General features: G+C 46.3%; 1 protein-coding gene across 1 annotated transcript in view; it reads left to right on the top strand.

The window, feature by feature from the left end:
- Positions 1 to 245: 245 nt before the first annotated feature.
- Positions 246 to 27,651, top strand: part of zgc:154054 (uncharacterized protein LOC777616 homolog) — a 47,612-nt gene continuing 20,206 nt past the window's right edge. Inside the window, exons 1-5 of the mRNA XM_036550991.1 lie at positions 246 to 420; positions 1,790 to 1,924; positions 2,536 to 2,669; positions 22,561 to 22,607; positions 25,828 to 25,941. Of these exons, the coding sequence (XP_036406884.1) occupies positions 246 to 420; positions 1,790 to 1,924; positions 2,536 to 2,669; positions 22,561 to 22,607; positions 25,828 to 25,941 (605 nt within the window). The remainder of the gene's footprint in view (positions 421 to 1,789; positions 1,925 to 2,535; positions 2,670 to 22,560; positions 22,608 to 25,827; positions 25,942 to 27,651) is intronic.

Genomic DNA, 27,651 nt, shown 5'->3' with positions numbered 1-27,651 from the left:
GAACCTTGCAAAAGCATAGGTCAGTGTCCTTAGAAATGCCAGCAATATTAGCAAGAGATGTGGAGTTTGAAAGGACAGACCCATGATATTGATCAGCACTGGCCCTTATTCAGGAGAACTTGCATAACTTGTAGAACATTTTTCAGACATTTTTCACATTATTATTTAGCGCATTGATGCTCCAGGGCACGATATTGGTTGTCCAATGTTCACTTACAAGGCCAGTTACCCTATGGTTCCTCCACATGGCCTTCCCAGACACCCCAGAGAAACATGCCCAGCCCCAGCTGCTCTCCCTGCATCAGAGGCTGCTGGCTGTTGAGGAGAGAGGGGCTCAGGTATCCAGGGAGCTGAGCTGGCTCTCACAGCGACTCACACAGCTCACCTGGGAGCTAAGGAACTCCTCCACCAACTCCACAGGTAAGCATCACGAGGAAACTCCACCAGCTTCACAGGAAAGCTTCACAGTGAACCTCTACCAGCTCCACAGGTGGGCACTACTGTGAAACCCCACTAGCTCCACAGAAAAGCTTCACAGTAAAACCGCACCAGCTCCACGGGAAAGCTTGACAGTGAAACCCCACCAGCTCCACAGGTGAAGTGTATTGTAAAACCTCACCCCCATTTCTGAGGTCATTGATTGGATTTGTTTTGTTTGTTTAAAGTTAGTTCTATGAGCATGCCTTCTTGCATATTTTTGGCTGGCCTTCTACAACTAAACCACATCTACTGAGAATCACATACAAATTAACAATTAACCTGTTCAGATGAAACTGATCGATGAGTTTAGTTATTGATAAGTTTAAAGTTATTGATAGTTTAAAATGGAAAGATAGCAATACACAGTGACAACTGAACAAAGAAACAGTTTTGGGGGGAAAAGGGGAAGGTTCTGCTTCACAACTATTACAGTTGTGATCTAGTTTAACAAGCTAGCTGCTAGTGTTCCTTGATGCAACACGATGCAGGTCCAAATGAAAGTACCTTCAAAAGTCTTGTTTCCCTCCATTAAAAAAAGAATCAGGACCATTGCACTGTTGGAATAGTTGACAGAGTACATATGCTTTAGTTACAATCATGTATTTTTGAAACATTTGCCAGCAGTGGACACTGGAAATGACACACTTGTTATTGAGTGAGGTGTCTGAGCTGTGGTGAAACGCTGACGTGAAAGGCAAGGATCCTGATGATTCTGTAGCTTACTGTGTGAGAGACAGGCTCAGATTGGTGGCCTGAGGCCTTGTAACTCACACCGAGGCTGGCTGGAGAGGTGATACCATGCTGACACCAATATTCCCCACCCTGACATCAGCAGTCACCCCAGGTCTAACTACCACAAGGACGCTCAATCCACAGTGGGACATCTATACATACATTCTGGCTTCTTATGAGTAGCAAGAAATTGAGGAGTTTCTGGTAATTGAGCTAATGTTTATGCAGCTATGTTGTATTACTGTGAACAAACCCATGCTAATTTGCTAAAACTTTGCTAATTCTGGTTTTCAGCCAAATAAATGAAAATAATGTTAGAACTAGTATTGCTGAAGTTCATTTTCAGTTTATTCTTGCCTTGGCCAAAACAAATGGTTAATGAATAACCTCTATGACTTTTTAATATATGTAGGTATACTACAGTGTTAACTGTTCATCCTTGTTTGACATTTCTCATACAAGTTTCAAATGACAATTCTAAAATGGCCTACTGATTATTTTTAGTTGTCTGTGATATGATCTGTTAATCGAGTGTTTTAAATCTCTCACCCATACTCTGATCTATGCTTGTATGCAGATGGGTCCAGACAGACGCGTGTTGGTGCCATGTCTCCACTCTGCTGGCCCAGTGCGTTCTCCTACCTGCCTCACCTGCGGGAACATCCAGACAGCCTCACCCCCCATGTGCTTTTGGGACAGGGCCGAACAGGAGGTCAGCATGACTCACCTCCTCTATGAGCACAATGTAGCACAGCCTTTCAGCATGTCCCCTCTGCTCTACAGTACAGTGTAGCACAGATTCTGCTTTCAGTCACAGGTAATCATAAATGTTTACAGGGTGGTGAAAAATCTGTGGATATTCAAGTAATGAATGTAACAGCACGTGAGATGTAATCTCTAAGGTGTGTCTCCTAGCATGGAACTCTATGCTTCAAGCAGTCAGGCCATTTCAGGTATGTGGTATCACATGCATTCTGTGAAAGCAGAGATAATAAGCAGGAGACGACCAGGTCAAGTCAGCCATCAAGTCATGGCTGCGCTCCACTCACGCTGCACTACATGAACCTGAAGCCAGATAGATTTTGGTTTATGAAACCTGAGTCTAAATGTGGGTGTTCAGTCTTCCTGCCCACGGGCAATACGTATTCAGTAACTGTGGGTTTGTTATGTGGGAGCGTTATGGTTGACAATGTGATTACTCACCAGCATCCCCATCTGAGGAACTAAATACTGGTGGGTTTTATTACTCTTTGTGATAAAAAGCTCCTCTCACTGTGTGTGTGTGTGTGTGTGTGTGTGTGCGCGTGTGTGTGAGAGAGACAGTGTCTCTAGTGCTTGGCATTCCCACAGTCAGACGGGAGAAGCAGAGTTACCTGATCAGCACGCTGGGCTCTCTGTTCTATGACCTGCCCTCAGATGAGCGTGACGACATCCTTGTCATCATCCTGGTTGCTGAGGTGGGTGGTGCTGCCTTCAGAGAAATCTTCTTTATAAAAACTGCAAAAAATATATAAACTCTTTTCCTCCCGTCTAAATGTAATCTGTTCTTTCTGTCTCTGTCTTTCCCTTGACCTCCTGCTATCTAATCCCTGCCTGACACTTCTGCTGTTCTCTGTACACCTGTGAACGAGGCTGCTGTGGGGAACAGAGCATGTGACAGAAGCGCAATTACCTGTGCCACAAAAATCCAACTGAAGCACTGCCACACTCACTTTGCCACTTGAGCACTGATGGTGGATATAAACTGTTTAGCTCTGCATGTAAACTAAACTGAGGGCAGCAGTGTGGCACAGTGGTAAGGAGTAATTGTCGTAGGTTGCTGGTTCAATTCCCCACTGGGTCACTGCTGCTGTATCCTTGGGTACAGCAGCAGGTACTTAACCCAGAATTTCCTTAGTAAATATCCAGCTGTACAAATGGATAACATGTAACTATATAAGTCACTCTGGATAAGAGTGTCTGCAAAACGACAATAATGTAATGTTCTATTCCCTCATAGACTGTCTTCCCACAAAAGACACTCCACTCCAAGGAGAAAATTAGTTAAAAAGTATGACGATAAATAAGGACAGGATCAAAATTTTGAATTCTTCACTTGAACAGTGCCCTACTTGTTATGTCTGTTGATACAGGGATGGCAGTCTATTATGTTTTTTTTCTGACCTCCTGTTACATTTTTCCTGACCTCCAATTCCTTAACCCATGCCAAGGAGGTTCATATGGAGCCAGTTTGCTTTGTTCTGTATCTGGAAGCACTTACAGGGGACATCAAAAATCAAATTGGTATTATGCTGTATTTGCACCCTCAATTAAACATACTGTTTCCTCAAAGATTGTCATCTAGAGGAATGTGTTGAATTGAAATCAAACTACACAGCCATCAAGCTGAGTCCAAAACAACATATTCAGACAGGAATTTAATTGTAATAATTTTGCAATGGGTCATTTAGCTGCCTGGGACAGGACCTCAGTGGTTGGGAAATGTTGGAAAATGGGGTCATTGAGAATTCTCTTCCCAACCACTGTTTAACAGCTGCAGTTTACCATTATTATAGAAATATGTCAACTATAGTGGTGTGTATCCCAAAGTTAATCCGGTGGCAGTTGGAATATAGGTGTATTTCAAATCAGGGGCACTCGTGAAAGCTACATCGACCTGATTGGTAGACTTGTAGCATCAGTTTGGTACACTGTTAGACTTTTTATTGTATTTTTGCGGTAACTCACTGGCAACACTATTGCCAGTGAGTTACTGTAACTACCCCTTTATAGTAGTTTAACTGTACATTTGTTTTACAGTATGATGCCCTTACTGTAGTTTCATTGTACGGTATAATACTCTTACTGTAACTTTTTTTTACAGTATAATACCCTTACTGCAACTTAGTTTTACAGTATAATAACCTTGCAGTAACTACTGTAATTATAATTTGCTGAATGATACTGTAATTGTCTTGCTGCATAATGGTTTTACTGTAATTGTGTTTCACAGTATTTTACACTATTTGGCACTATTTGGCAGTACAAAATCTTTATTTTGAATATTTTACATGAATGCTATTGAATTAAATAAATTTCAAATAAGTGACATTAGTCCATGTAAAACAGTAATAATTTTTTATTCTTTCTGTTATTATTAATTACATCCATTATTAATGGCTTTTTGAACAATGTGATGCAACAGTGCATAAAAATACTTCCGACAACAGATGAAATCATAATTAGATAACAGTATCTATAAGAATAATTTAACAGTAAGTCGACTGAACACCATAAAAGCAAGAAGTCATTACTTCATATAGGTTCATAACCTCTTAGGATCACATTCTCTGTGGGAAATGATGCCACCAGAAAAACAAGTCCCCCCAATCAGAAATTGCCCCAGTTGTTTTGTAACTTGGTCTTATCAAACATCAACCACTCATAAAATCTTAAAGTTACATCAGTCCCTTTGTGCTTTAACAGTCCTGTTGGGCACCCTTTCTTAATGCCAGACCTGTCAACTTGTACACATTTTGCGTACTAACCACGCATTTCTTTGTCCAAAATAGGCAGGTACAAAATGCCTGTTTAAAGTACACAAATTAACAGTCACGCCAACAACTGATAAAGTCCCCGACTAATAGGCTCAATTAAATCCAAAACTATGTTGGGCAAAATGGTGCGAATCATCTGTTACACGATTGTGGTGAATATTTTCCCAAGGTTGGCAGGTCTGTTAAGAAGCTGCATCACCCCTACAAATTTCATCAGAATTGGACAAACTGTAAAAAGATATAAACTTCTGCGTCCACCCTGAGAATGAATGAATGTCTCCAGAACAGAAAGAGAACAAGATAAGGAATATAACAAAATACACCACAGTTGGTTTAGCTTATGTGTTAGCCTAAAGGCACAGAGCTTAAAGTCCATCCCAGGCTGGCCTCCGTACTGGCACGTTGGCACTGGTACGTTGCTGACAGCTGATCTGTAGAGAAACAGAGGGAAAATGTGTGAGAAGTGGTCATGGGTTTATCTCATCTAAATTGTTGATGGACAGACAGGCTAACAACTTGTGCAAAAGCACGAAATACAGCAGTATTGGCAGTAACACCTAACTAACTCAGCTTGGCCCTGCCCCTGCCAGAGTCTGAAGAAGTCCCCCCAGGGCGTGGATGCGGAGGGCAAAGTCGTCAAAAGCCTGCCCATCCCCTGGTCAAACTGGAGGTAAGGCCATGATAGCCTTGATCTCCCAGCATAGCAGCTGGCGTGGTTGCCCGTATCAGTCATCCAGTGCTTTCACTGCCCTCGTGAAGGGGTCAGGGGCCTTGGAGAAGGCGAGTGCAAGCCGCGGGGCCTGGTTGACCTTCAGGTGATCCAGGAGGATGTGGTACTTGTACTGCTCGGTTTCTTCAGGATCGAGCAGGGCCATCCTGAGCATGGTGTACTCGGTTTCATCCTCCTTGGTCAAGTCTGGGAAGGTTGGACCTTACACCCTCCTGTAGGACCGTCTTTGCACAGCAGAGGGCGCTGTTCCTGCTGTTAATCCCATATACTCATCTACATCCGTTGTCTCAACAGCTGTAGGTCCTGCTGACTTGAAGATAGTTACCATGGTCTTTCTCTTGCCCTCCAATGATTCTGATGTTTCTCCCTCTGGAAGAACAGTTGGTTGCCATTTAGTACATCTTCCACTTCTGTCCTGCCTCTCTTGATGGCAGCATCATCACCACTGCTGTCATCACTGGACCTTTTCCTAGGCTGTCAGATTCGATGACTGACATTATCTCTATTTACGTGTTCAACTCTGGTTTTAAACTGTTTGAGCAGTGAATAATAACCACATCCCAGCTGCTCACCTTCCCCAGTCTTATCAGAAAAGGTACCAGGGTACTTGGATACAATCACTCTAGCAACCTCTGCACAGGCAGTTTTGTTGGGGTTTGGGCAGTGTACTTGGATTGCTTCAACAACAGCTCTTATCATTGTTCTTTTGTCTTCTGGGTGAGCCAAGTTACCTCTTTCCATGACCTGTAACAGTCGGGGCTGGCATCTTGTCCCATGGAACTTCAAAGTTGCTGATCCAGGAGGACTTGTTTTGGTTTGAGGAAGGTGGTTGACATGGTGAGGGTTGTGAAGGAAGGAGGGAAATTTGAGTGGGATCGAGTGAAAATCCTTCTGGCAGGAGAAGCACAGGCGGTGACACACTAGGTTCCATGGACTGAAGGACTTGAAGCCACTTGCCCATCTGCTTCCATAAAGACTGTGAAAGAATTTGACATGTACAGATGGATTATTCACACATTAATAAATTGCAGAGTCAGAGTGTTGGATTTTCTTCTAATTTTAAAAGTAAACGAACCGGACCAAAAGCGCGCTTGGAGAAAAAGCTTTATTTGGTGATGGAATCCGGCAGCATCTCTGCCTGCGAAGCTTTAACTCAGAGAACTGTTACCGTGATAGCCCTTTTATACCATGAAACAAATGGCACAAACAATAGGTTTACACTGTTGCAACATCAACCTATGTTCCCAATGCAAATCGGGATCCTTTGATGCTGAACGCCCCTTTCTGTGGTGATGGTTGCCAATTGCCCACTCCCGGTTGTATGCTAGACTTGATGGCTGTTGCCTGCCTTAATCAATTGCTCTTGGCTCCAACTGTAACGTGGTGCCAAGAGGTGTGGAGCTTCCTTTGTAACTATGATAATAAGGCCATCAGGTTAACAGTTCTCTGATTCTGAACCACGTCTGGTCAGAAGTTAGAAGTACTATAATCTTACAAGAGTTATATCTGAGAAAGAACACAGTGTTTGGGATACCCCTGAAAATGATGTCTAAAAGTTTTTTCATTCCAAACACAGACTTTCAAAGTAGTCTCTTATGAATTTCAAAATTAATTAACAGGCTTCTTTAAGAAGGCCTTCAGCTGTGAATAAGATGTATAATATGCTCTCACCGTTTTTGAAGGCTTGAATGAGTTTTTGGCTCTGTATCGGAGTTAGAAAAGGATTAATGTCATCAGTTCCAACAAACACAAGGTCTTCTCTCTTTCTGACACCAATAACGTCTCTCAGGTGCGCAACAAGTGTCCTCAGTGTCTCATCTTCCAGTTCAGGTAATGTCTTGAACTGTAGGTTTTCAGCATCCATGTCTGTAATGGTTTAAAAAGAGCATATTGCGTGATGCAGGGAGACAACTTTCAGGCCTGAAGTTTGATATGCTGGCAGAGGGTAGTAATCACACAAACTGTCAGCCTGAATACACATGAATCTGTCTTCAGAATTTCCTAGGCAATGAAGTCCAAGATCAATCAAAAGCACTGACGCATGACTGAAGCATGTCAACAACAAAGTGCACTTGTGTATGACTGATGAGAATCACTGAGATTTTTCCAAAAACCAAGCCATGTTCATTATCGTTCATGACAACAACAAGCCCTCTACTGTACTTTGTCCCTTTGTAGACCACTGCTGATACCTCAGACATTGTTTCTTTTGCAAAGCTAGCTGCCCTTACAGCTTCTTGAATAAGAACACAATAAAGTAGCTCATCATATTCACTGGCTTCAACCAACAGCTTGAACTGTAGAGGGAAACACTGAGCCACTGCAAAGGTAAGCTTGAAGTAACTGGTGCCTTTCTGCTAGTGTTTTGCATAGATAGGAGTTTTCTGGCACATTCCTTAAAATATGAATGCTTACTCTCAAATCTGAGGGTCCACAAACAAATAAGAGGGCCAAAGTGCAGAATGAGATCGCTGTAGGTAAATAGTGATGTTTCGGCTTCAGTGAATGGTTAGGGAAGAGGCTGTGTCTTAAATGCACATATTCTTCAGTGATTGTCTTCAGGTAAGCAACCTGATTGTGGTGGATTTTGGGAGCACAAATGAGTTCAACGATCTCCTTTAGTTGTAGGCACAGCTGGCAAAGTTGACTATCCACTGGACTCTTTATCCTACTGCCAACTAACAATGGCAACAGTCGCAACAGATACCAGTTCTGTGCTGCAGAGCCACAAAGCCTTTTGCCATCAGCCTTAACCTCATAAGGTTTGTTGAGACCATCACTTACATTTACATTTATTCATTTAGCAGACGCTTTTATCCAAAGCGACTTACAAAAGTGCATACAGCAAGTATAGCGACAGTATGTGTACAGTTCCACAATGAGACAGTTCTCAGCTGAGAGCAAGGTCTGTTTGAGGGCACAGTACTATTAGATTTGTACAATTACAGCCTATAGGGCAACTAATACGATACACTTTCAAACGGCAAACTTCAACAATTTCAAACGGCGCAATGAGAGTCAGGGTAAAGGCGGCAACAAGAAACAATTTAAAAAGCACAATTTAAAAAGCACAATTTAAAAAGCACAATTTAAAAAGCACAGCAATTTACGACAGCACTGATTGGGGGGGGGCAGCAATTGTGTGCTGGGTCAGTCCAGGTAGAGTCTGAAGAGGTGCGTCTTCAGGCCCCGTCTGAAGGAATGGGGTGAAGAAGCTGTCCGTAGCGAGACAGGGAGTTCGTTCCACCGCTGGGGAGCGATGTAGGTGAAACGCCGATGTCTGGCAGAACGAGCACCTCCTGCCTTGACCATGCAAGGAGCGAGGCGTCCAGTTGCTGCTGAGCGCAGGGGCTGGGCTGGTGTGTAGGGCGGGATGAGTTCTTGGAGGTAGGCAGGGGCTGTCCTGTTGATTGCAGAGAAGGCGAGGGTCAGGGTCTTGAATCTGACCCTGGCAGCGACAGGAAGCCAGTGGAGGGATTTCAGCAGGGAAGTAACATGGGAAAATTTGGGGAGGTTGAAGATCAGTCGGGCAGCTGCATTCTGGATGAGCTGGAGAGGCTAGGTGGTGCAGGCTGGGAGGCCTGCAAGGAGAGCGTTGCAGTAGTCCAGTCGAGGGAGAACTGTGGCCTGGATAAGGAGCTGCGTCGCGTATGTTGTCAGGAACGGACGAATCCTCCTGATGTTGTGGAGGAGGAGTCGGCAGGCCCGTGACGTGCGAGCAGTGTACCCCTTGAAGTCCAGGTTACTGTCGAGGATGACGCCCAAGCTCTTTGCTGATTGAGAGGATGGTATTGTGGTGCCATCAACGGGGATGGAGAGGTCATGCAGGGGGGCCGGCTGGGATGAAGAGCAGTTCCGTTTTACTGAGGTTCAGCTTCAGATGGTGGGATGTCATCCATTTGGAGATGTCAGCCAGGCATGCAGAGATTCTTTCGTTGACCTGGGAGGTAGAGGGAGGGAAAGAGAAAAAGAGTTGGATGTCGTCAGCATAGCAGTGATAGGAGAAGCTATGTGATTTGATAACTGAGCCAAGAGAGTTGATATAAATTGAGAAGAGTAGGGGTCCCAGTACTGAACCCTGTGGAACTCCTATAGTGAGGGGGGTGGGTGCAGAGGTGGAAAGGCTTCACCTCTGCATCTGGGAGGATCTACCAGTCAGGTAGGACGTGAACCAGGAGAGGGCGGTTCCAGAGATGCCCATCTCAGACAGCTTTGATATTAGTGTCTGGTGGTTGACTGTGTCGAAAGCAGCGGAGAGGTCGAGGCGGATGAGGACAGATGACAAGCCGGAGGCTCTAGCAGTGTGGAGAGCCTCTGTCACGGCCAGGAGTGCGGTTTCTGTAGAGTGTCCAGCTCTGAAACCTGACTGATGGGGGTCCAAGAGGTTGTTCCTGAGAAGAAAAGGGGATAGTTGGTTAAGTACTGCACATTCCAGGGTTTTAGATTTATAAATGAGAGGAGAGATACTGGTTGGTAGTTTGTAACATCGGATGGGTCGGTGGATGGTTTCTTGAGGAGTGGTGTGACCAGAGCTTTCTTGAAGTCTGTGGGGACAGTACCAGAGATTAGTGAGGAATTGATAAATGAGGAAAGAAATGGGGCGATCTCACCAGCTATGGATTGGAGCAGGGTAGAGGGGATGGGTTCCAGAGGGCAGGTTGTGGCATGGTGGTCTGTGATGAGTTGGAGCACTTCCAAGTCTTTGAGCGGCATGAAGGAAGACAGCTGGTTGATGCAGTTGCTCGTGGTGGTCAAGAGTGTTGTTGAAGGAGTGAAGGAACTATTTAGTTGAGCATATGTGAAATGGTTTTCTTGTTTCACTAGATGATCAATATACAATGCCAAGTCATAGGAAACGACTCCTTCAAATAGATCGTGGCCCAAACATGGAGGGAGCCCAGTACAAACATAAAAATGTTTCAGTGAATTGAAAGGCGAGTCAAGCTACTTTCCCTGTGCGACATCTTAGCCAGTGGTGGAAACTGTTTCACATTCTCTTTGTGGTCTTCAACTGCTCTTTTTGGCCCTAACTTTAGAGGGGTCTTCTGAAAATCACTTCTGTTAATCAAGCAGCATCTGCAAAAATGTATACTGCAACTGAAGTTTTCGCTGAAACCACCAATACAGTGGGAGCCAAGATTATCTCCACAAATGGAAATTAAAGATGCTTTTCTAATGCCATCATCTGTATCAATCCCTGCATCTTCCAAATCTTTAAGGTCTGCGATAATACTTCAAAACACCTTCTCAAGTCCAAAAATCTTGAAGTCATTCTCCCTGCACAGTAGGACCAACTACATGGGATCTACTAGGGAAAGATTGTGTGGCTGTATCTCACCAAGACTCATGCACACTGCTAAGATCTTGTGTTTTTTTTTTCCTGAGCCAAGTGGATTTGTAACTTCAAACGCACAATGAGGGACAATGAGGGAGTGCTTTTTAAGAGAGAATTTTCTTCCATTTTTCCATCCATTACATCCTCAAAAACCATGTCAGTTGTGACATCTTGCTTGGTTACACTGCACTTCAACACTGGATTGTCTGAGGCGGGTTCGCAATGTCTCCTTGATAGGCACATACTGACAAAAGTGGTCCTTGCCAGCAGTATCAGTTCCCAAATAAATCTGTATTGGCTCAACGTAATCAAAATACTGCTTGTAGAACGTTTTTCTTGTTTTATCTGATCTCAATGGTCCTTCATTGTATAGCGTAAAGAGATCCTCTTCACTGAGACTATGAATTATCTTAGCTATCTCAGTTTGTGGAATGTTCAGCTCTAAAAGCTTCCCTTTCAACTTGTCAAAGAAGCCTGCCATACTAGAGGTATGAACATGCTGAAATCCCTCAATAATGCACTGTATGGTGCTACCTGGCGACTGCAATTTAGCATGCATTTTCAGGTAAAACAGTGCCAAATTATGTAAAAATAATTCTTGCTCAACAAATTCCTCCTCTCCATGAACATCTGGCATTGGAGGACAAAGATCCCGCTCAGTAGACTGAGTACCACTGATCATTTCAGAGGGACTTGACACCTGAGCAGTGGCTACCTGTTTATGTTTCCTTGAAATATGTGCAACAAAGGATGGTCTGACTCTGAAATATTTGCAGCAGTCATTGTAGGGGCAGCAAACTTTCTTTCCATCTCTAATGTGAATTCTCAAGTGAGCACACAAAGCTGAGAAATTATCAGCCACAAAGGAACATCCTTCAACTTTGCAAGCAAGGGTACCCCTGAATTGAGCTTGTTTTTTAATCTGTGGCTTACAATGTCTGTGGTTCCTGTGCATGTGGGATCTAAATGCTGCAAAATTTGTAAAGGAAGCAGGACATTGTTCATTTCCACATGCAAACCTATGGTTTGCTGTGTGCTGATGTTTTTCACATGACTACAGAATATTCTTAATTCTGAAGTACACAGGCTGCAAAACTTACACCTGTACATACTTGCATATGCTCAGTTTTTAGATTTTTAGAAAGTTGAAATTGTCATTGCTTGGTGGCTCAGCAAGTGATGAGGGACCATGTGCTCCTTGTGGGCTGTGGGGTCAGGGCTTCAGATCCAGCTTCCACCATTTCTTGGGTGTATTCCTCCAGTCTCTCTCAGTTCACTGATTTTCTGGTCACTGGCTGTTGTTCTACATATAAAATAATGAAAATCAATATTAATTTTCAAGTGCATACAATGAATGAATGTTTTTTTATTACTGTGTCATGTCACACAGTGGCCCATCCTACATGGGATTATAAGACACAAAAAGCCAGTATAAACTGGCCTAAAATCGCTTCTTTAGGTGGTTAATAATATCTCTAAATGGTCGATGATCACGCCGGACATAATCAAATCACATGGCTGATTATAATGACGTGACGTTTCTTTAATATTTGAATTTTTAAAATAATTTTAGGATAAGAGGCTAGGAAAATTAATGAATGAATTTTCCTTTTCTTTTTCCCCCCTAAACCATGGTAGCTATAAATTCAGCTCCTAACGCCATACGCTTTATTGAGTTACACCAGTGGTTCTCAACCTTTTTTGAACAAACGCCCCCTGACCTCATCATGATCCTCTTGCTGCCCCCCAAACCCCACCCCCCCACCACCACCACCACCACACACACACAGACAGACTCATATTATTACACTCATTCATGGAGAACTGTTTTTGGTCAAAAATAATGTCAAAATGTTGAAAACACTCGTCACCTTGGAGTGATGTATTCAGGTTTTGAAAAGGCCTCGAATGGTTGATGTTTTGAATATGAGTTGGGAAATATTGTCTTTTGGGGAAAAAACAATAACAACAACAACACTTGGGAATTGATTGAAAAAATATTGTAAAGATATGTATTTGAAAATTCAAACAAAGGACAACACGCAAAACGTTGTTTTCAAGATCACAAACAAAAAACGGGAATAACATAAGAAACTACTTGGGCAAACACAACACACAAAAGCTTTTTTCCAATAATACGAATCAAACATGTGAACAACAGAAACTAATTGCCTGGCCAATGAAAAAGCAGCGGTCCCTCGCGCTCTCTTTAACTTATATTACATCAAAATTTCCAACGGTCATTTTATTGAAGACCGAAGACCAGTTCACTGAACCTAACAAACAACAAAAGTAGGCTGAAATTAACTGAATTAGAAAAACTGAATTGAGAACTTAACTGAACTGAATTAAGAAGAAAGTGGAGGCTTTTAGTGTGAGCCCTGGGCTTGGTGGCTCGCTGGCAGCTTTCTACCGCAGGAGACAGACGTCAGCTTGAGCCTGAGCGCACTGGAGCTAACCAAATCGAGACGGTTGCGGTATTTGGTCTGCATGTGCAGAGCTTGGCTGAATCCCTGCTCAACCAGGTATGATATGGGGAAAGCAAGGAGCAGAAGTCGTGTCTTCTCCCACAACAGCGGGAAACGCTGACCATGAGTGCCCCACATCGCACGCCAGCCAGAGGTGTGAAAAGTTGCCTTGGCCTCCTCATCATTTTGGAGGTCAATAAGACTTTATTGGATTGTGGCCTCGCTGTTGGACGCATTCGCTTAAACGGCTCCATTACCCAGTCGGGGACATCTAACTGGTCGAGGTCTCTGAAACGGATCTCCACGTCACCTTGACTGCCCCCAAGTGATCCTTGTAACGCAGCAGGTGGTCATCAGTCAGCTCATCCAACATCTGAATGTAAGTACAGAAACATTATTTCATTGAGATAAATGTTTAGGACCCCAGGACTCGTCTGCAATAGGCTTAATAATAATAATAATAATAATTATTATTATTATACTAATAATACCAACCTTGGTCAGCTGAAGGAAATGGTTGAGTTGATGCCTGCTCAAATTCTGTTTCTACAGCTCCAGCTTCGCGATGAAACTGCGGATGGTGGCTTTTGAATGGACCAGTGTCACTCCATCTCCCTGGAGCTTGAGCGTCACCTCATTCATTTTACCACAGGACCACAACATTTCCCTTATAGCTGCGTTGGCACCCTCAAGAAACTCGAGGACTGTTGTGAACAACTCACAGAGCCTCGCCAGACAGTTGCCTTTGGAGAGTCTGCGCACCTTGGTGTGGAGCAATAGGTGCTGAAACGCCTCATCATTTTCTCCACACAGCTGTCTGAAGAGTCGATCATTCAGTACATGGGCCTTGATTTTATTTATGGCTCTGATTGCTACACTGAGTGACTGTGGAGTGAAGCACTGATGTTTTTGGCCACTAAGTTAATGCCGGTGCAACACGCAGTGCACTGCCAACACTTGGGGTGCACGCTTCTTCAGCAAAGTGGAGAAGCCACGGTACCTGCCAGCCATAGCGGGAGCTCCATCTGTGGCACAGGCGAGGATGTTGGCCATCGGAATAGACTTCTCCTGCAGGTACTCACTGAGGGCGCTGAAGATCGTCTCCCCTTGTGTGTCTGTGGAGATATACTTTGCAAACAAAAAGTCCTCAGCAACATCTCTTACCAACACATAACGGACAAAGGCCATTAAGAGAACGTTTTTGTCTAGTTTCATCCAGCTGGATACTGAATGGACATTCATGCAGTGTGGCAAACAACTGTTCCTCCGTACCTAGTGCCATCTCTTTGATTCTCTGTGCCACACTGTCATTGCTAAGCGGGATGGCCTTTAGGACTGGTGATGGGTCTCGCTCCATGACAGTGGAGATGGCCTCTTTTATGGCCGGGACAACCGGCCTCTCCCCCACGGTAAATGGCAAGCCGGACTTTTAAGTAGAGCGATATTATAGGAAGCCACTAACCCGCTCTCCGCTTGGTTTACCTTCCGAGCAAACAGACTGGTAAGCGTCCGCTTTTAATGCTGCTCCTTGAGGGCTTGGAAGTACTCAGCATCCTTAGATGCTATGTGTGTTACCATAAAGCTAGCTGCAGCTAACATTCCAGTCAGACAGCATGTTCAGCTAGTCAGACGTAATGTTACACCAGAGAGTGTAGGAGGGAGATGGCTCACCAATGCTGCCTCTCCCATGCTGGCAATGTCAATGTTTTTTGCACAAAATTTGCAATATGCTTTTGTGTCAGGGCTCCGCCCCCTTAGTCGCGGTGTTTTCGTTTTTTTTTTCCCCTTACCTATGTTTCCCCTGTGTTTCAGCCCCGCCCCGCTGCCTGTCTGCTCACCTGCATCCCATCGCCTCGTCACCTCTGCCCTATATCTCCCCTGCGTGTCCCTGTCTGATTGCTTGTTCGTTTCAGTGAGTTTCTTCCTGTCTCGTCCCCGCTTTAGTTTCCCTGAGATCTGATTGCTGTTTGCCGAATCCTGCCTGTCTCCCGACTTCGTCCTTCGCCTGCCAACTTGGTCCCGTCCGACACTTTTCGCCCGCCTGGTTACCGACTCTGCCCGCCCCGACTTCCGATCCTGGATCTGCCCCCGGACTGCTTCTCCGTGTTTTTGAACCCTGCCTGCCCCTGTACGACGAACTGCCCGCTGATTATTATTAAACGCTTGGTTCCGTTTACCCGGTGGTCCGCGTTTGTGTCCCAATCCCCGTTCCTGACAGAACGAACAAGCCATCATGGACCCAGCGGACCTACCACAGCTGAGGACGGCCCTGGAACTCCAGGGTGCTCTGCTGGGGGGACACCAGAACCAGCTGGATTCCATCGGCCGGTCCCTGGAGGGTTTCGCCACCAGCCTCGCCGATGTCTCTGCGTGGCTGCAACAATTGCAGCTCAGCCAGGAGAGCCGACCCTTTCCGCCAGCGGCTGCCTACCCACCGGTTCCGCCAGCGGCTGCCTACCCACCGGTTCCGCCAGCGCCCCCCAGCCGGGAGCCTCGGCTGCCACCCCCCGAGTCATACGCGGGGGACCTGGGAACCTGCCGCTCGTTTCTCTCACAGTGTTCCCTGATATTCGAGCTGCAACCCTCCACGTTCCCCACAGACCGGGCGAGGATCGCCTACGTCATCACCTTGCTGGCAGGCCGTGCGAGGGAGTGGGGTACTGCTGTCTGGGACGCCGGCGCTCCCTTCTGCCACTCATATGCCGAATTCGCCGATGAGATGAGAAGGGTGTTTGACCGTTCCAGGCAGGGCCGCGAGGCAGCGAGAGAGATGCTGCAGATTCGCCAGGGGCATCGGTCGGTGTCGGATTACGCGATAGACTTCCGCACCCTGGCCGCCACCAGCGGGTGGAACGCGGAGGCCCAATTCGACACCTTCCTCCACGGTCTCGCGGAGCCCATCAAGGACGAGCTGGCCACTCGAGAGCTGCCTGCCAGCTTCGAGGCCTTGGTGGACCTGGCCATCCGCGTGGACCAGCGCCTTTCGCAAAGACGCAGGGAGAGAGCGTCCAGCAGCCTGCCCGGCCCTGTCCGTGAGCAACCCCTCCCGATGGTGGCCAGGAGCCCTGCACCACCATCCCCGGGAACCTCTGAGCCGATGCAGGTCGACCGCACCCGCCTGTCTCCCGCGGAACGCCAACGGAGACTCAGCACCCAGTCCTGCCTATACTGCGGGCAGTCTGGCCATTTTGTGGCGAACTGCCCGGCCAAGGGCCAGCGGTCACCCGCAGCGGGGGGATTGCAGGTGAGTGTAACCCCACTGCGTCATTCTCCCCAGACCCGTCCTCTGTTTTCTGCCACCCTGCTCGTCGGAGGTCAGAGCCACGCTGTCTCCGTCCTGATTGACTCCGGGGCAGATGGCAGCTTTATCGACGCCGACCTGGCAGCCCGGCTGCGCCTGCCCCGCGTCCCCCTGCACTCGCCGTTGGAAGCCCACGCGATCACCGGGGCCCCCCTGGTTCGCGTGACCCACGCCACTCCCCCGGTGAACTTCCTCGTCTCGGGCAACCACCGCGAGGAGATCGTCCTCAACGTCATCCGTTCCCCGCAAGCCGCCGTGGTCTTGGGTCACCCCTGGTTAGCTCGGCACAACCCCCACATTGATTGGGAGGGCAACCGAATCCTGGGCTGGAGCCCCTTTTGCCACTCCCACTGCCTTCGGGATGCCGCTACCCCTGTGTCACCGATCGCTTCTGCTCCCGAGGACTTCCCGGACCTGTTGGCACTGCCGCCCGAATACATGGACCTGAAACTGGTGTTCAGCAAGTCCCGCGCCACCTCGTTGCCTCCTCACCGCCCGTATGATTGCGCCATCGATCTGCTGCCCGGCTCGTCCCCCCCTCGGGGGCGACTGTTTTCTTTATCGCCACCGGAGACCGAGGCCATGAATAAATACATCCGGGAGTCTCTCGCGGCCGGTCTCATTCGCCCCTCCTCCTCTCCTGCGGGGGCCGGATTCTTCTTCGTAGAGAAGAAGGACGGCTCCCTCCGTCCCTGCATAGATTACCGGGCCCTCAACGCCATCACCATCAAGAACCGCTACCCCCTGCCTCTTCTGTCATCCGCCTTCGAGTCGCTACAGGGCGCTACCATCTTCACGAGACTCGATCTCCGTAATGCTTACCACCTGGTCAGGATCCGCGAGGGGGACGAGTGGAAAACGGCGTTCAACACCCCCTCTGGGCATTATGAATATCTGGTCATGCCATTCGGTCTGACGAATTCCCCGGCTGTATTCCAGTCCCTGGTGAACGACGTCCTCCGAGACATGCTCAACCAGTTCGTATTCGTTTACCTCGACGACATCCTGATCTTCTCTCGCTCCCTGCCTGAGCATGTACAGCATGTCCGCCGCGTCCTGCAGCGTCTGCTTGAGAACCACCTGTACGCGAAAGCGGAGAAGTGTGCCTTCCATCAGCGCACTACTTCCTTCCTGGGCTTCGTGATCACGGCAGGTAGTATCCGCATGGACCGGCAGAAGGTTCGCGCAGTCGAGGAGTGGCCTCGCCCCACCTCCCACAGGGAACTGCAGCGATTCCTAGGTTTCGCGAATTTCTACCGTCGCTTCATTCGCAACTACGGCACGGTAGCGGCTCCCCTCACCGCCCTGACATCGGTCAACAGAGCGTTCACCTCGGCTCCGGCTGCCGAGGAGGCGTTCCGCGACCTGAAGGCTCGGTTCACCTCGGCGCCTGTCCTTACCCAGCCCGATCCCGCTCCTCAGTACGTGGTGGAGGTGGATGCTTCGGACGTGGGAGTGGGGGCGGTCCTGTCTCAGCGCTCGTCCGCCGACAACAAGCTCCACCCCTGCGCCTACTTCTCTCACCGCCTTACGCCCACCGAGCGTAACTATGACATCGGCGACCGGGAACTACTGGCCATCAAACTGCTGGAGGGGGCGAGTGCTCCGTTCTTGGTGTGGACTGATCACAAGAATCTCGAGTACGTCCGATCAGCTAAACGCCTCAATCCCCGACAAGCCCGCTGGTCTCTTTTTTCTCTCGCTTTGACTTCACCCTGTCATACCGACCAGGCTCTAAGAACGGTAAACCCGACGCCCTCTCACGCCAGCACGCCCCGGCCGAGGACTCCCAGGAACCCAGCACAGTCCTGCCAGCCCGATGCGTTGTCGCAGCGGCGCTGTGGGACGTCGAGGCCGCCGTCCGCACCGCCCTCCAGAACGAACCGGGTCCCAGCTCTTGTCCCCCTAACCGCCTCTTTGTTCCCCAGTCTGTCCATTCTCAGGTCCTGCAGTGGGGGCATTCATCCAGGCTCGCTGGCCACCCTGGAGCCCGGCGCACAGCGGCGTTCATTGGCCAGCGGTTTTGGTGCCCCACTATGACGGAGGATATCCGGAACTTCACCGCCGCCTGCTCGGTCTGCGCCCAGAGCAAGACCTCCACCCGACCCCCCGCCGGTCTGCTGCAACCCCTGGCTGTTCCCAGACGGCCCTGGTCCCACATCGCTCTGGACTTCGTTACTGGCCTGCCACCATCTGACAGTAACACCTCCATCCTCACCATCGTGGATTGGTTTTCCAAAGCCGTGCACTTCATCCCCTTACCCAAACTGCCCTCCGCCAGGGAGACCGCTCAGCTACTCATTAGCCAGGTATTCCGGCTGCACGGTCTACCCTCCGATGTGGTGTCCGACCGAGGGCCCCAATTCACATCTAACTTTTGGAGGGCGTTTTGCAGGTTACTGGGGGCCACCGTCAGTCTGTCCTCTGGTTTTCACCCCCAGTCCAACGGCCAGACCGAGCGGGCCAACCAGCAGCTGGAGACGGTGCTACGGTGCCTGACATCTCGGGAGCCGTCGGCGTGGAGCCAGCACCTCCCCTGGGTCGAATACGCCGTCAACTCCCTTCCCTCTGCTTCCACGGGGCTGTCGCCCTTCCAGTGCTGTGTGGGCTATCAACCTCCCCTATTCCCGGCCCAGGAGGAGGAGGTGGGGGTCCCCTTGGCAACGCCGTTTGTGCAGCGCTGCCGTCGCACCTGGAGATGCGCTCGCACCGCACTGCTCCGCTCCTCGGCTCGGGCTAAGCGGTTTGCTGACCGCCACCGCTCCAAGGCACCCCTCTATCGCCAGGGTCAGCGAGTGTGGCTCTCCACCCGCGACCTGGTGGCGTCCGTAGGGGGGGGGGGGGGGGGGTACTGTCAGGGCTCCACCCCCTTAGTCGTGGTGTTTTCGTTTTTTTTTCCCCTTACCTATGTTTCCCCTGTGTTTCAGCCCCGCCCCGCTGCCTGTCTGCTCACCTGCATCCCATCGCCTCATTACCTCTGCCCTATATCTCCCCTGCGTGTCCCTGTCTGATTGCTTGTTCGTTTCAGTGAGTTTCTTCCTGTCTCGTCCCCGCTTTACTTTCCCTGAGATCTGATTGCTGTTTGCCGAATCCTGCCTGTCTCCCAACTTCGTCCTTCGCCTGTGAAACTTGGTCCCGTCCGACACTTTTCGCCCACCTGGTTACCGACTCTGCCCGCCCCGACTTCCGATCCTGGATCTGCCCCCGGACTGCTTCCCCGTGTTTTTGAACCCTGCCTGCCCCTGTACGACGAACTGCCCGCTGATTATTATTAAACGCTTGGTTCCGTTTACCCGGTGGTCCGCGTTTGTGTCCCAATCCCCGTTCCTGACACTTTTGTGTTGGACTTAGGGTCCGGTGCAATCCAATTTTTAAACTTCGGGTGTTGCAGCCATAAGTTCGAAAACACGCAACGACCCATTTCTGCTGACAGCAGTGGGCTAGCTACGTGTGTCAACTTAGTAACAGCAGGCTGCGGTCCAGACCAACATTGTGAGTTTCATTGTTAAAGGAAAAGTTTCCCCAGTGTGAAACACTAACTGCAGGCAAGATAGTTCTTACGGCATAAGAACAGATGGATTAAAGTTTACTAATTCATATATCTACGTGGAAGCTTACGTTACCATGCATAGACGTGTCTATGTACAAACTGCTCTAATTACACATCATCATCATGGGCGTGCAGCCATGGCCTTATTGCATATTTACATGACATGACACTGATAAAGTTAATCTGATTCAAGTTAATTTTTTCTGCTATTGTTAATTTGCTAAACAGACAGAGTCCTAGCAGTTGATAATCTAACTCAGCTTGCTGTGACGTTAGCCATATGCTGTAGTTAACGTTACAACTGCGATCTTCACGGTACATTATACAGGTTGTAGCCATTGCATCAGATTGTCATGAGAAACAACAACAAAAAACATTACAAAACAAATTTTACCTTGACGTCCTCTCACGGTGTGCGTTGTCTGCTTCACACATGTGAGAAGTCCAATGCGGTCGCCCGTTCAACGAATAACGTGGCTGGCCTACTCAAGTTGACAAGGTAACACGAGCTTTGATTGGATATCACTCCAGCACATTTATGTGACCAGCTAGTGAAATCATATCAACTTTTTATTTGCCTCTCTTCATATATTACGTATTTTAAAATGTTTTTGTGCATTTGTGCAGACTGTGAAATTCTTCTATGAGCTAACCTTTTTTCCAGATTTTTTCAAGACTTTCACACAAAATTCCAGACTTTTCAAAACTTTCAAGACCTGCGCAAGCACCCTGCCATTTATGCCTGAACGCCCCGTTTACAGCTACCTCGTTCACAACGCCCCAGTTGAGAAACTCAAAGTTACACAATCTTTATCTTAGGTCGAGTCACTGATTTCACCGCCAAAACTCAAGCTAAGTATGGTTAACATTAGCCAGCCATTTTTCACACGTCATTTTTCAACAAAAATACCACCAAGATTCTTTTGCCTTTTCCATCCACCACATTATTAAAGACGCTTGCCCTGTCACCCGACAACACTTAGAAAGTTTTTTTTTTTTAAATATAGATGCTATTCTTCCTGGGGGGGGGGGGAGGCTTGTCAGCAAAGATTGGAATGTCATAGCATTAGGCAGGATTGGTGTTAGGCTACCTTACACGGCACCAGCTCTGTTTGAGGTGCGTCCGGTGATGTGCACGGTGTGTCCGTTGGTGCCACATGGTTATGACTTTCTGGCAGAACGCCTTCAGGGCAAACTCCTCCCAGTTGCGATGCGTACATATCGGAGTTCAAATCTGACTGTCATGCTCTCACACCCTCGCTAAGTTATCCCTTCCCTGTTTCTCTCTAGGATTCTCAATTATTTACGCTGCTGAAAAACGTCAAATACCGACACACTTTAAAAAGTGTTGCTATGTCAGCTGATTTTCAAATTTTAGTAACACATTTTCAAATTACCTTCACTGCTAGAAGTCTGTGTTCTTCAACTTACAGTAGCACCACTGCTGTTGTGTAAACAGCAGAATACCGCAAATTTCCAATATACAGTAAGTCACTGTAAATCACATGAAACGTCATTAAAAAATACCCATAATACAATGCATATTACAGTAGTGAACCGTAAAAAAAGGTATTTTACAGGGCATTTTGCAGTAAGTAACTGTAGAAATTACAGCAAAGTCTAACAGTGATGAAGGCTGGTTCACATTCTGTCCTCCAGGCAATGTTAAGCTAAGTGATATACAATGTTCACAAAAATGTAAAGTTTATTTTTCATTGACTATTGTTTGTTCCAGTGTTACAGTGCTGGATGGTTGCTTGCTGTGTAGCTGAGAGTTCCTGTATGTTGAAATGTGACCTTCTGCAGTTGTTGCTGTTGTGGTTATGTTCCAGGAGCTGGAGATCCTGTGCCACAGCAGTGATGTCGCTAGCTAGCCAACCAAATAACCCTATCTGTCAAAACCAAATTATAAAACCGCTTAACTGTAAGGAATCTACAGGCTTAATTGCAGGACATTTATGTTTTTATTCCCACAACGGGGCAGATTAAAACACACTGTTAAATAAGAAAAATGGTTGTTTGGTTAGTTCTTAAATTAAAATCTTAGGTACCTAATCTAGCTAAAGATGATTTTTAGAACATTTATGTGTGCCTTAGCACTGCCTGGATTACACTGGTTTGGTGTTCCAATTCCATACTCTTCATAGAGGTGAGTGTCTACTCATCCAACCAGTACAGCATCATATTAGATATTGCCGCCTGATGAGCCATCATGATTACCGTGTTAAAGGTGATACCATGGATTATCATATTACAATTTGACTTTACATTCATTATTTAATGAAGCGATGAATAGCACACCAAGAACACACCCCATTGTCCTCCTGGCCGGGTATTCTTCCATCATTCTGAGAATACCTGCTATTTCATTTTCTTTGTACTTCTCATTTTTCAAAAGTTTATTCTCATCTATTCTTTTTTCTCCCAGGCAGATCCCGCCTATGTAGACGCTGTAATAGAAGATATCAAAAAAAAGTGAGTGTCCTCTCCCTCATTTACTCATTGAAGTAGGAGCCATGTCAGACATTTGCAGCTTGTAATGATGTAGATATATGACACCAGCCATGCTTCTTTGCCATTGCAATTACAAGATGTTTGATGACTGTGATCTCCAGCACACATTTAATGAGGATCATTGTATTCTGTATTGTTTTAATAGAATAGAAAACAGAATGTTAATATGTGTTTGGCAGACAAACTTTGTTTAATGGAAGAGAATTGATGGGTTACGTTTGGAATGAGAAATCTCAGTGGTCCATTGGTACAGCTCTCAGGGCCTGATTTGAATGCCATCTAGTGCAACTGTGTTTGTGTTTGTAGGATTACAGCACAGTCTGCAAGCATGGCAACTGTAAAATGGAAACCAACTGCTTCCTGTTTGTACTTGAATTTCACACAGTGTAGGAGAGGGATGAGAGAATGGGAATATTCAGGGGCAGCTGGCATTTTTGTATTTTCATTTAGAAGACTTGGCAGGAATTGCAGTGTATGCCCCTGTTATTACAGGGGGTGCAACTGTGAGTAACATGGGAAAGGTATATGGTAATGAAGCACTTAATGAACAGTACAGGTAACATCAAGGGACAGTATTGGTGGTTTTTAAACTGGATCTTAAATACCTAATCTAAATGCAATCAGTCCCAACACCATAAAACACATATGATAATGAGATATTGTGTTGCATGTAACATTATGTACCCTGTTCTGCCTACTGTATGAACGGCAATGTTTATTCCAGCATATCTTCACTCATCAAACACTAAAATACAGGCTGGCAGGCACAACATTAATATGGTATACTTTGTATTAGAACTCTGGAAGTTGCTCTGGTTAAGAGCGTCTGCTAAATGACAAAAATATAAAAATGTAAACATATTGGGTCAGGAAGGTCAGACCCATTCCTAGGGCACTGGGGGGCAGTGGGAGATGCGGAAAGCTGTCTGCACCCTGGGATGCATAGAATAGTTCACTCGTTTTTGTAAGTTTTTATTTGATTTCTTGGTGACTTGATCATTGTAACATACACTATATGGACGAAAGTATTTGGCCACACATGTTAATTATTGAATTTAGGTGTTTCAATCAGACCCGTTGCCACAGGTGTATAAAATCAAGCACCTAGCCATGCAGTCTCTATTTGCAAACATTTGTGATACAAAATGGGTTGTTCTGAAGAGCTCAGTGACTTTAAGGGTGGTACTGTGAGAGGATGCCACCTTTGAAATAAGACGGTTCATGAAATTTCATCCCTGCTGGATATTCCACGGTCAACTGTAAGTGATATTATTAGAAAGTGGAAGCGTTTAGGAACAACAGCAACTCAGCCACAAAGCAGAAGACCACGTAAAATCACAGAGCGGGGTCAACGACTGCTAAGGCGCATGGTGTGTAAAAGTCGCCAACGCTCTGCTGATTCCATAACTGAAGAGTTCCGAACTTCCACTGGCATTAATGTAAGCGCAAAAACTGTGTGGCGGGACCTTCATGGAATGGGTTTCCATGGCCGAGCAGCTGCATGGAAGCCTCACATCACCAAGTCCAATGCCAAGCGTCGGATGGAGTGGTGTAAAGCACACCAACACTGGACTGTGGAGCAGTGGAAACGTGTTCTGTGGAGTGACGAATCACGCTTCTCTGTTTGGCAGTCAGATGGGCGAGTCTGGGTTTGGCGGATGCCGGGAGAACATTACCTGCCTGACTGCATTGTGCCAACTGTGAAGTTTGGTGGAGGAGGGATAATGGTATGGGGCTGTTTTTCAGGGTTTGGGCTAGGCCCCTTATCTCCAGTGAAGGGCAATCTTAATGCTTCAGCATACCAAGACATTCTGGACAATGCTATGCTTCCAACTTTGTGATAACAGTTTGGGGAAGGCCCTTTTCTATTCCAACATGACTGTGCCCCAGTGCACAAAGCAAGGACTATAAAGACATGGTTTGATGAGTTCGGTGTGGAAGAACTTGACTGGCCCACACAGAGCCCTGACCTCAACCCTGTTGAGCACCTTTGGGATGAACTGTAACGGAGATTGTGAGCCAGGCCTTCTCTTCCAACATCATTGCCTGACCTCATAAATGCTCTACAGAATGAATGGGCACAAATTCCCACAGAAACACTCCAAAATCTTGTGGAAAGCCTTCCAAGAAGAGTGGAAGCTGTTATAGCTGCAAAAGGGGGACCAACTCCATATTAAAGTATATGTATTTGAATACAATGTCATTACAGTCCCTGTTGGTGTAATGGTCTGGCGTCCGAATACTTTTGTCCATATAGTGTATCTTGTATGTTACTGTGTCTGAGCATATGTGTGTGTTCATGTTTGGTATCTGCACTTGTAGTGACAGGTGCAATAACACTTAATGTGACTGCTTTGCCTACACAGTTCTAGATTGTCCTGTTGTTAAATGAAGGAGGGAGAAAACTAAACAATAAAAGGTGTACTAAAACCGGCAGTGATAGACAAGTAAATACCAAGTACCAAGTGTGTCTTTTGCCCAGTCCTGCTTTTGGATATTGACTGCACCCACATACATGTGGCATCAGCCTATGCTGTCCAATAGTGTCCAGCTAGTTGGTTCACTGTTGCACCCCTGTACATCATTGGTGCTACATTGTGGCTACTATACAGTGGCCTGTCAATTTGCACTGAAATTTGTGACTCAGCAAACATTTGGAATGCTGGAAATTCATGGCATTTGCTAACGTTCTAACTATGACTGCCATGGCTTAAGTGTTAGCATTCTTTCTCTTCCTAACTATTACTCTTATGTCTTAAGTATTTGCATTGTTGCTATTCCTAAGTATGGTTCCCATGCTACTGTTAGCACTGCTCTAGTTCATGACTGTGGCTTCCATGCTACAGGTGTTAGCATTGTTCCTGTTCCTAACTATGGCTCCCATGCTTAAAGTGTAAGTATTGCTCCTTTTCTTGCTAAGTATGGCATGCATATCATAGTGACAATGTACCTCTTAAACTTGCATTCATCCATTACATTTACATTCCTTCATTACATTTGTTTATTGATCTGGCAGATGGTCTTATCCAGAGTGACTTGCATCTTCTAATCACAGGACATGTACCAGGACTTGCATTATCTTATTACATTTCCCTTATGAACAGTAGACCTCTAAGCCTGGGAATAAGCTGAAAAATAGTGCTGGTTTACATTTGTGACTGATTGAGTTTCATTCCTCTAGTTTCCCCAGTGAGCTGCAATCTGGGCTTCTGGAGGTCATCTCCCCTTCCCCATATTTCTACCCCAACTTTAGCCGCCTGAAAGAGACGTTTGGGGACACCAAGGAGAGAGTAATGTGGGTACAGTGGGGGCAGCTGGTTTCAGGAAGTATATGTCTGGAAATGCCTCACATTTTCACAAATGCTACACCATCTTTAGATAGAGCTGGCTCCTTTCTTAACTGTGATGGTTGTTTAGTGATTACACTGATCTGTTTAATGATTACCACACATAACCCCACTCACAATGTGTGAGAAGGTAAGGTTGTGATTTTTGAGCATGTTTAGCAATCAGTAATCAATTTTAGCCTGGTGCAAACACATCTTTGGCCTCTGCAGCTCAGTTTTGGCTAAAAAAAATGTACTTCTACTTACATGCAACATTTACTGGTTTCATACTGCACCTGGAATCATTTGAAATTCAGCATGTCTCTCTCATGACCTTGTGTCTTACCACCTGAACCACTAAACAAACTACAGTGGCTTCAAGAGCTGAAATGTGCTGAGGATATTCAAGCATTCATTGCGTATCAATTACAGCTGACTACCAAGTAGACCAATGAGAATATATCTCAGACTGCTTAGTCATACACAGTGTTCATTTAGTTCTGAGCTGTTGGTTGAATGTGTTCTGGTTTACAGTGATGCATTTTGAGAAATGTTTGAAATAAGAAGACAAATGTGACCTATCCAAACAAAGTAGTTTTAGTGGGCATATTGGCCTTCTATAACACTGTTGGGTTTCATGTAAGACATTTTGTAGATTTTTTTAAAGGAAACATATGGATTTTCCTATTATATAGAGGAAACATGCTGTGAGATCTAGGCTGCAACAGGAGTCTCCAGGATGGCACTAAGTGGCTATACAAGGCTCAGCAGTAATCAGGCAGGTCCCAGGATTCCCAGGGAAAGATTTTTGTTTTTATTTTAGAAAAAATGGCAGCTACCAGTATTCCTTATACAAGGAGTACAGAAAAGAAAACAAAATTCCAATAGAAGAACAAACAAACAAAAAACCAAGTTATTACTAACCTAAGCCCAAATTAATGCAAATTAACAAGCTGCACCCAGCAGCTAACCCCTCTTTTGTTCTGTATGCTGGCTATACATAAACCAGAGCCCTCCCACTGAAGAGGGGAGTCTTAGTGAACCTATCTTTGGAAACTTAATAAATTAAATTCCAATAACAGTTTAACAAAACAAAAATGGCAATATTACCGTTATTATTAGATTACCCCCCACCACGATGGACCTTCCTTGAAGTTTGCGCGAGATCTACGGAGAAATCTCAGAAAAAGGATGTAGTCAGGGCACTTCCTCTGACCACCTCCTTCCCTGAGCAGCTGGCTTCCTCCACGCACGAGAGAGAGAGAGAGAGAGAGAACACAAACAACCAATGTACGTTGTAACTAAGTAAACTGCAAAACGAATTAAACAAAACGTAACAAGTACTGTAAATAAATATGATAACGATAACTGGAAGGGTCAGTTATCATGTACAGGAAACCAAACCCACAAATCATTCGGAAACGCATTCTACGGTAATGAACTACTGTGCTGTAGGAAACCGGCTAGCAGCTAGTGAGGCGCCCATCATATGCCTGAGTACACTCGCTATGCGTAGCGATTTCCCTGCATTTATTTTATGAACGAAGGGACAGTGGAGAAGCATGAGTTAGCTTCTCCACACATGCCTTACATGACATTTCATATAATTAAGTTGTCTTAAAGAAACAGCATGCTGATGAACAGTGGCTGGTAATGGTTTGAATATCTGTAATTCAGCA

This window comes from Megalops cyprinoides, chromosome 18 (assembly GCF_013368585.1).
Source record: "Megalops cyprinoides isolate fMegCyp1 chromosome 18, fMegCyp1.pri, whole genome shotgun sequence".
Classification (NCBI taxonomy): domain Eukaryota; kingdom Metazoa; phylum Chordata; class Actinopteri; order Elopiformes; family Megalopidae; genus Megalops; species Megalops cyprinoides.
This window is presented reverse-complemented; position numbering and strand designations above follow the sequence as displayed.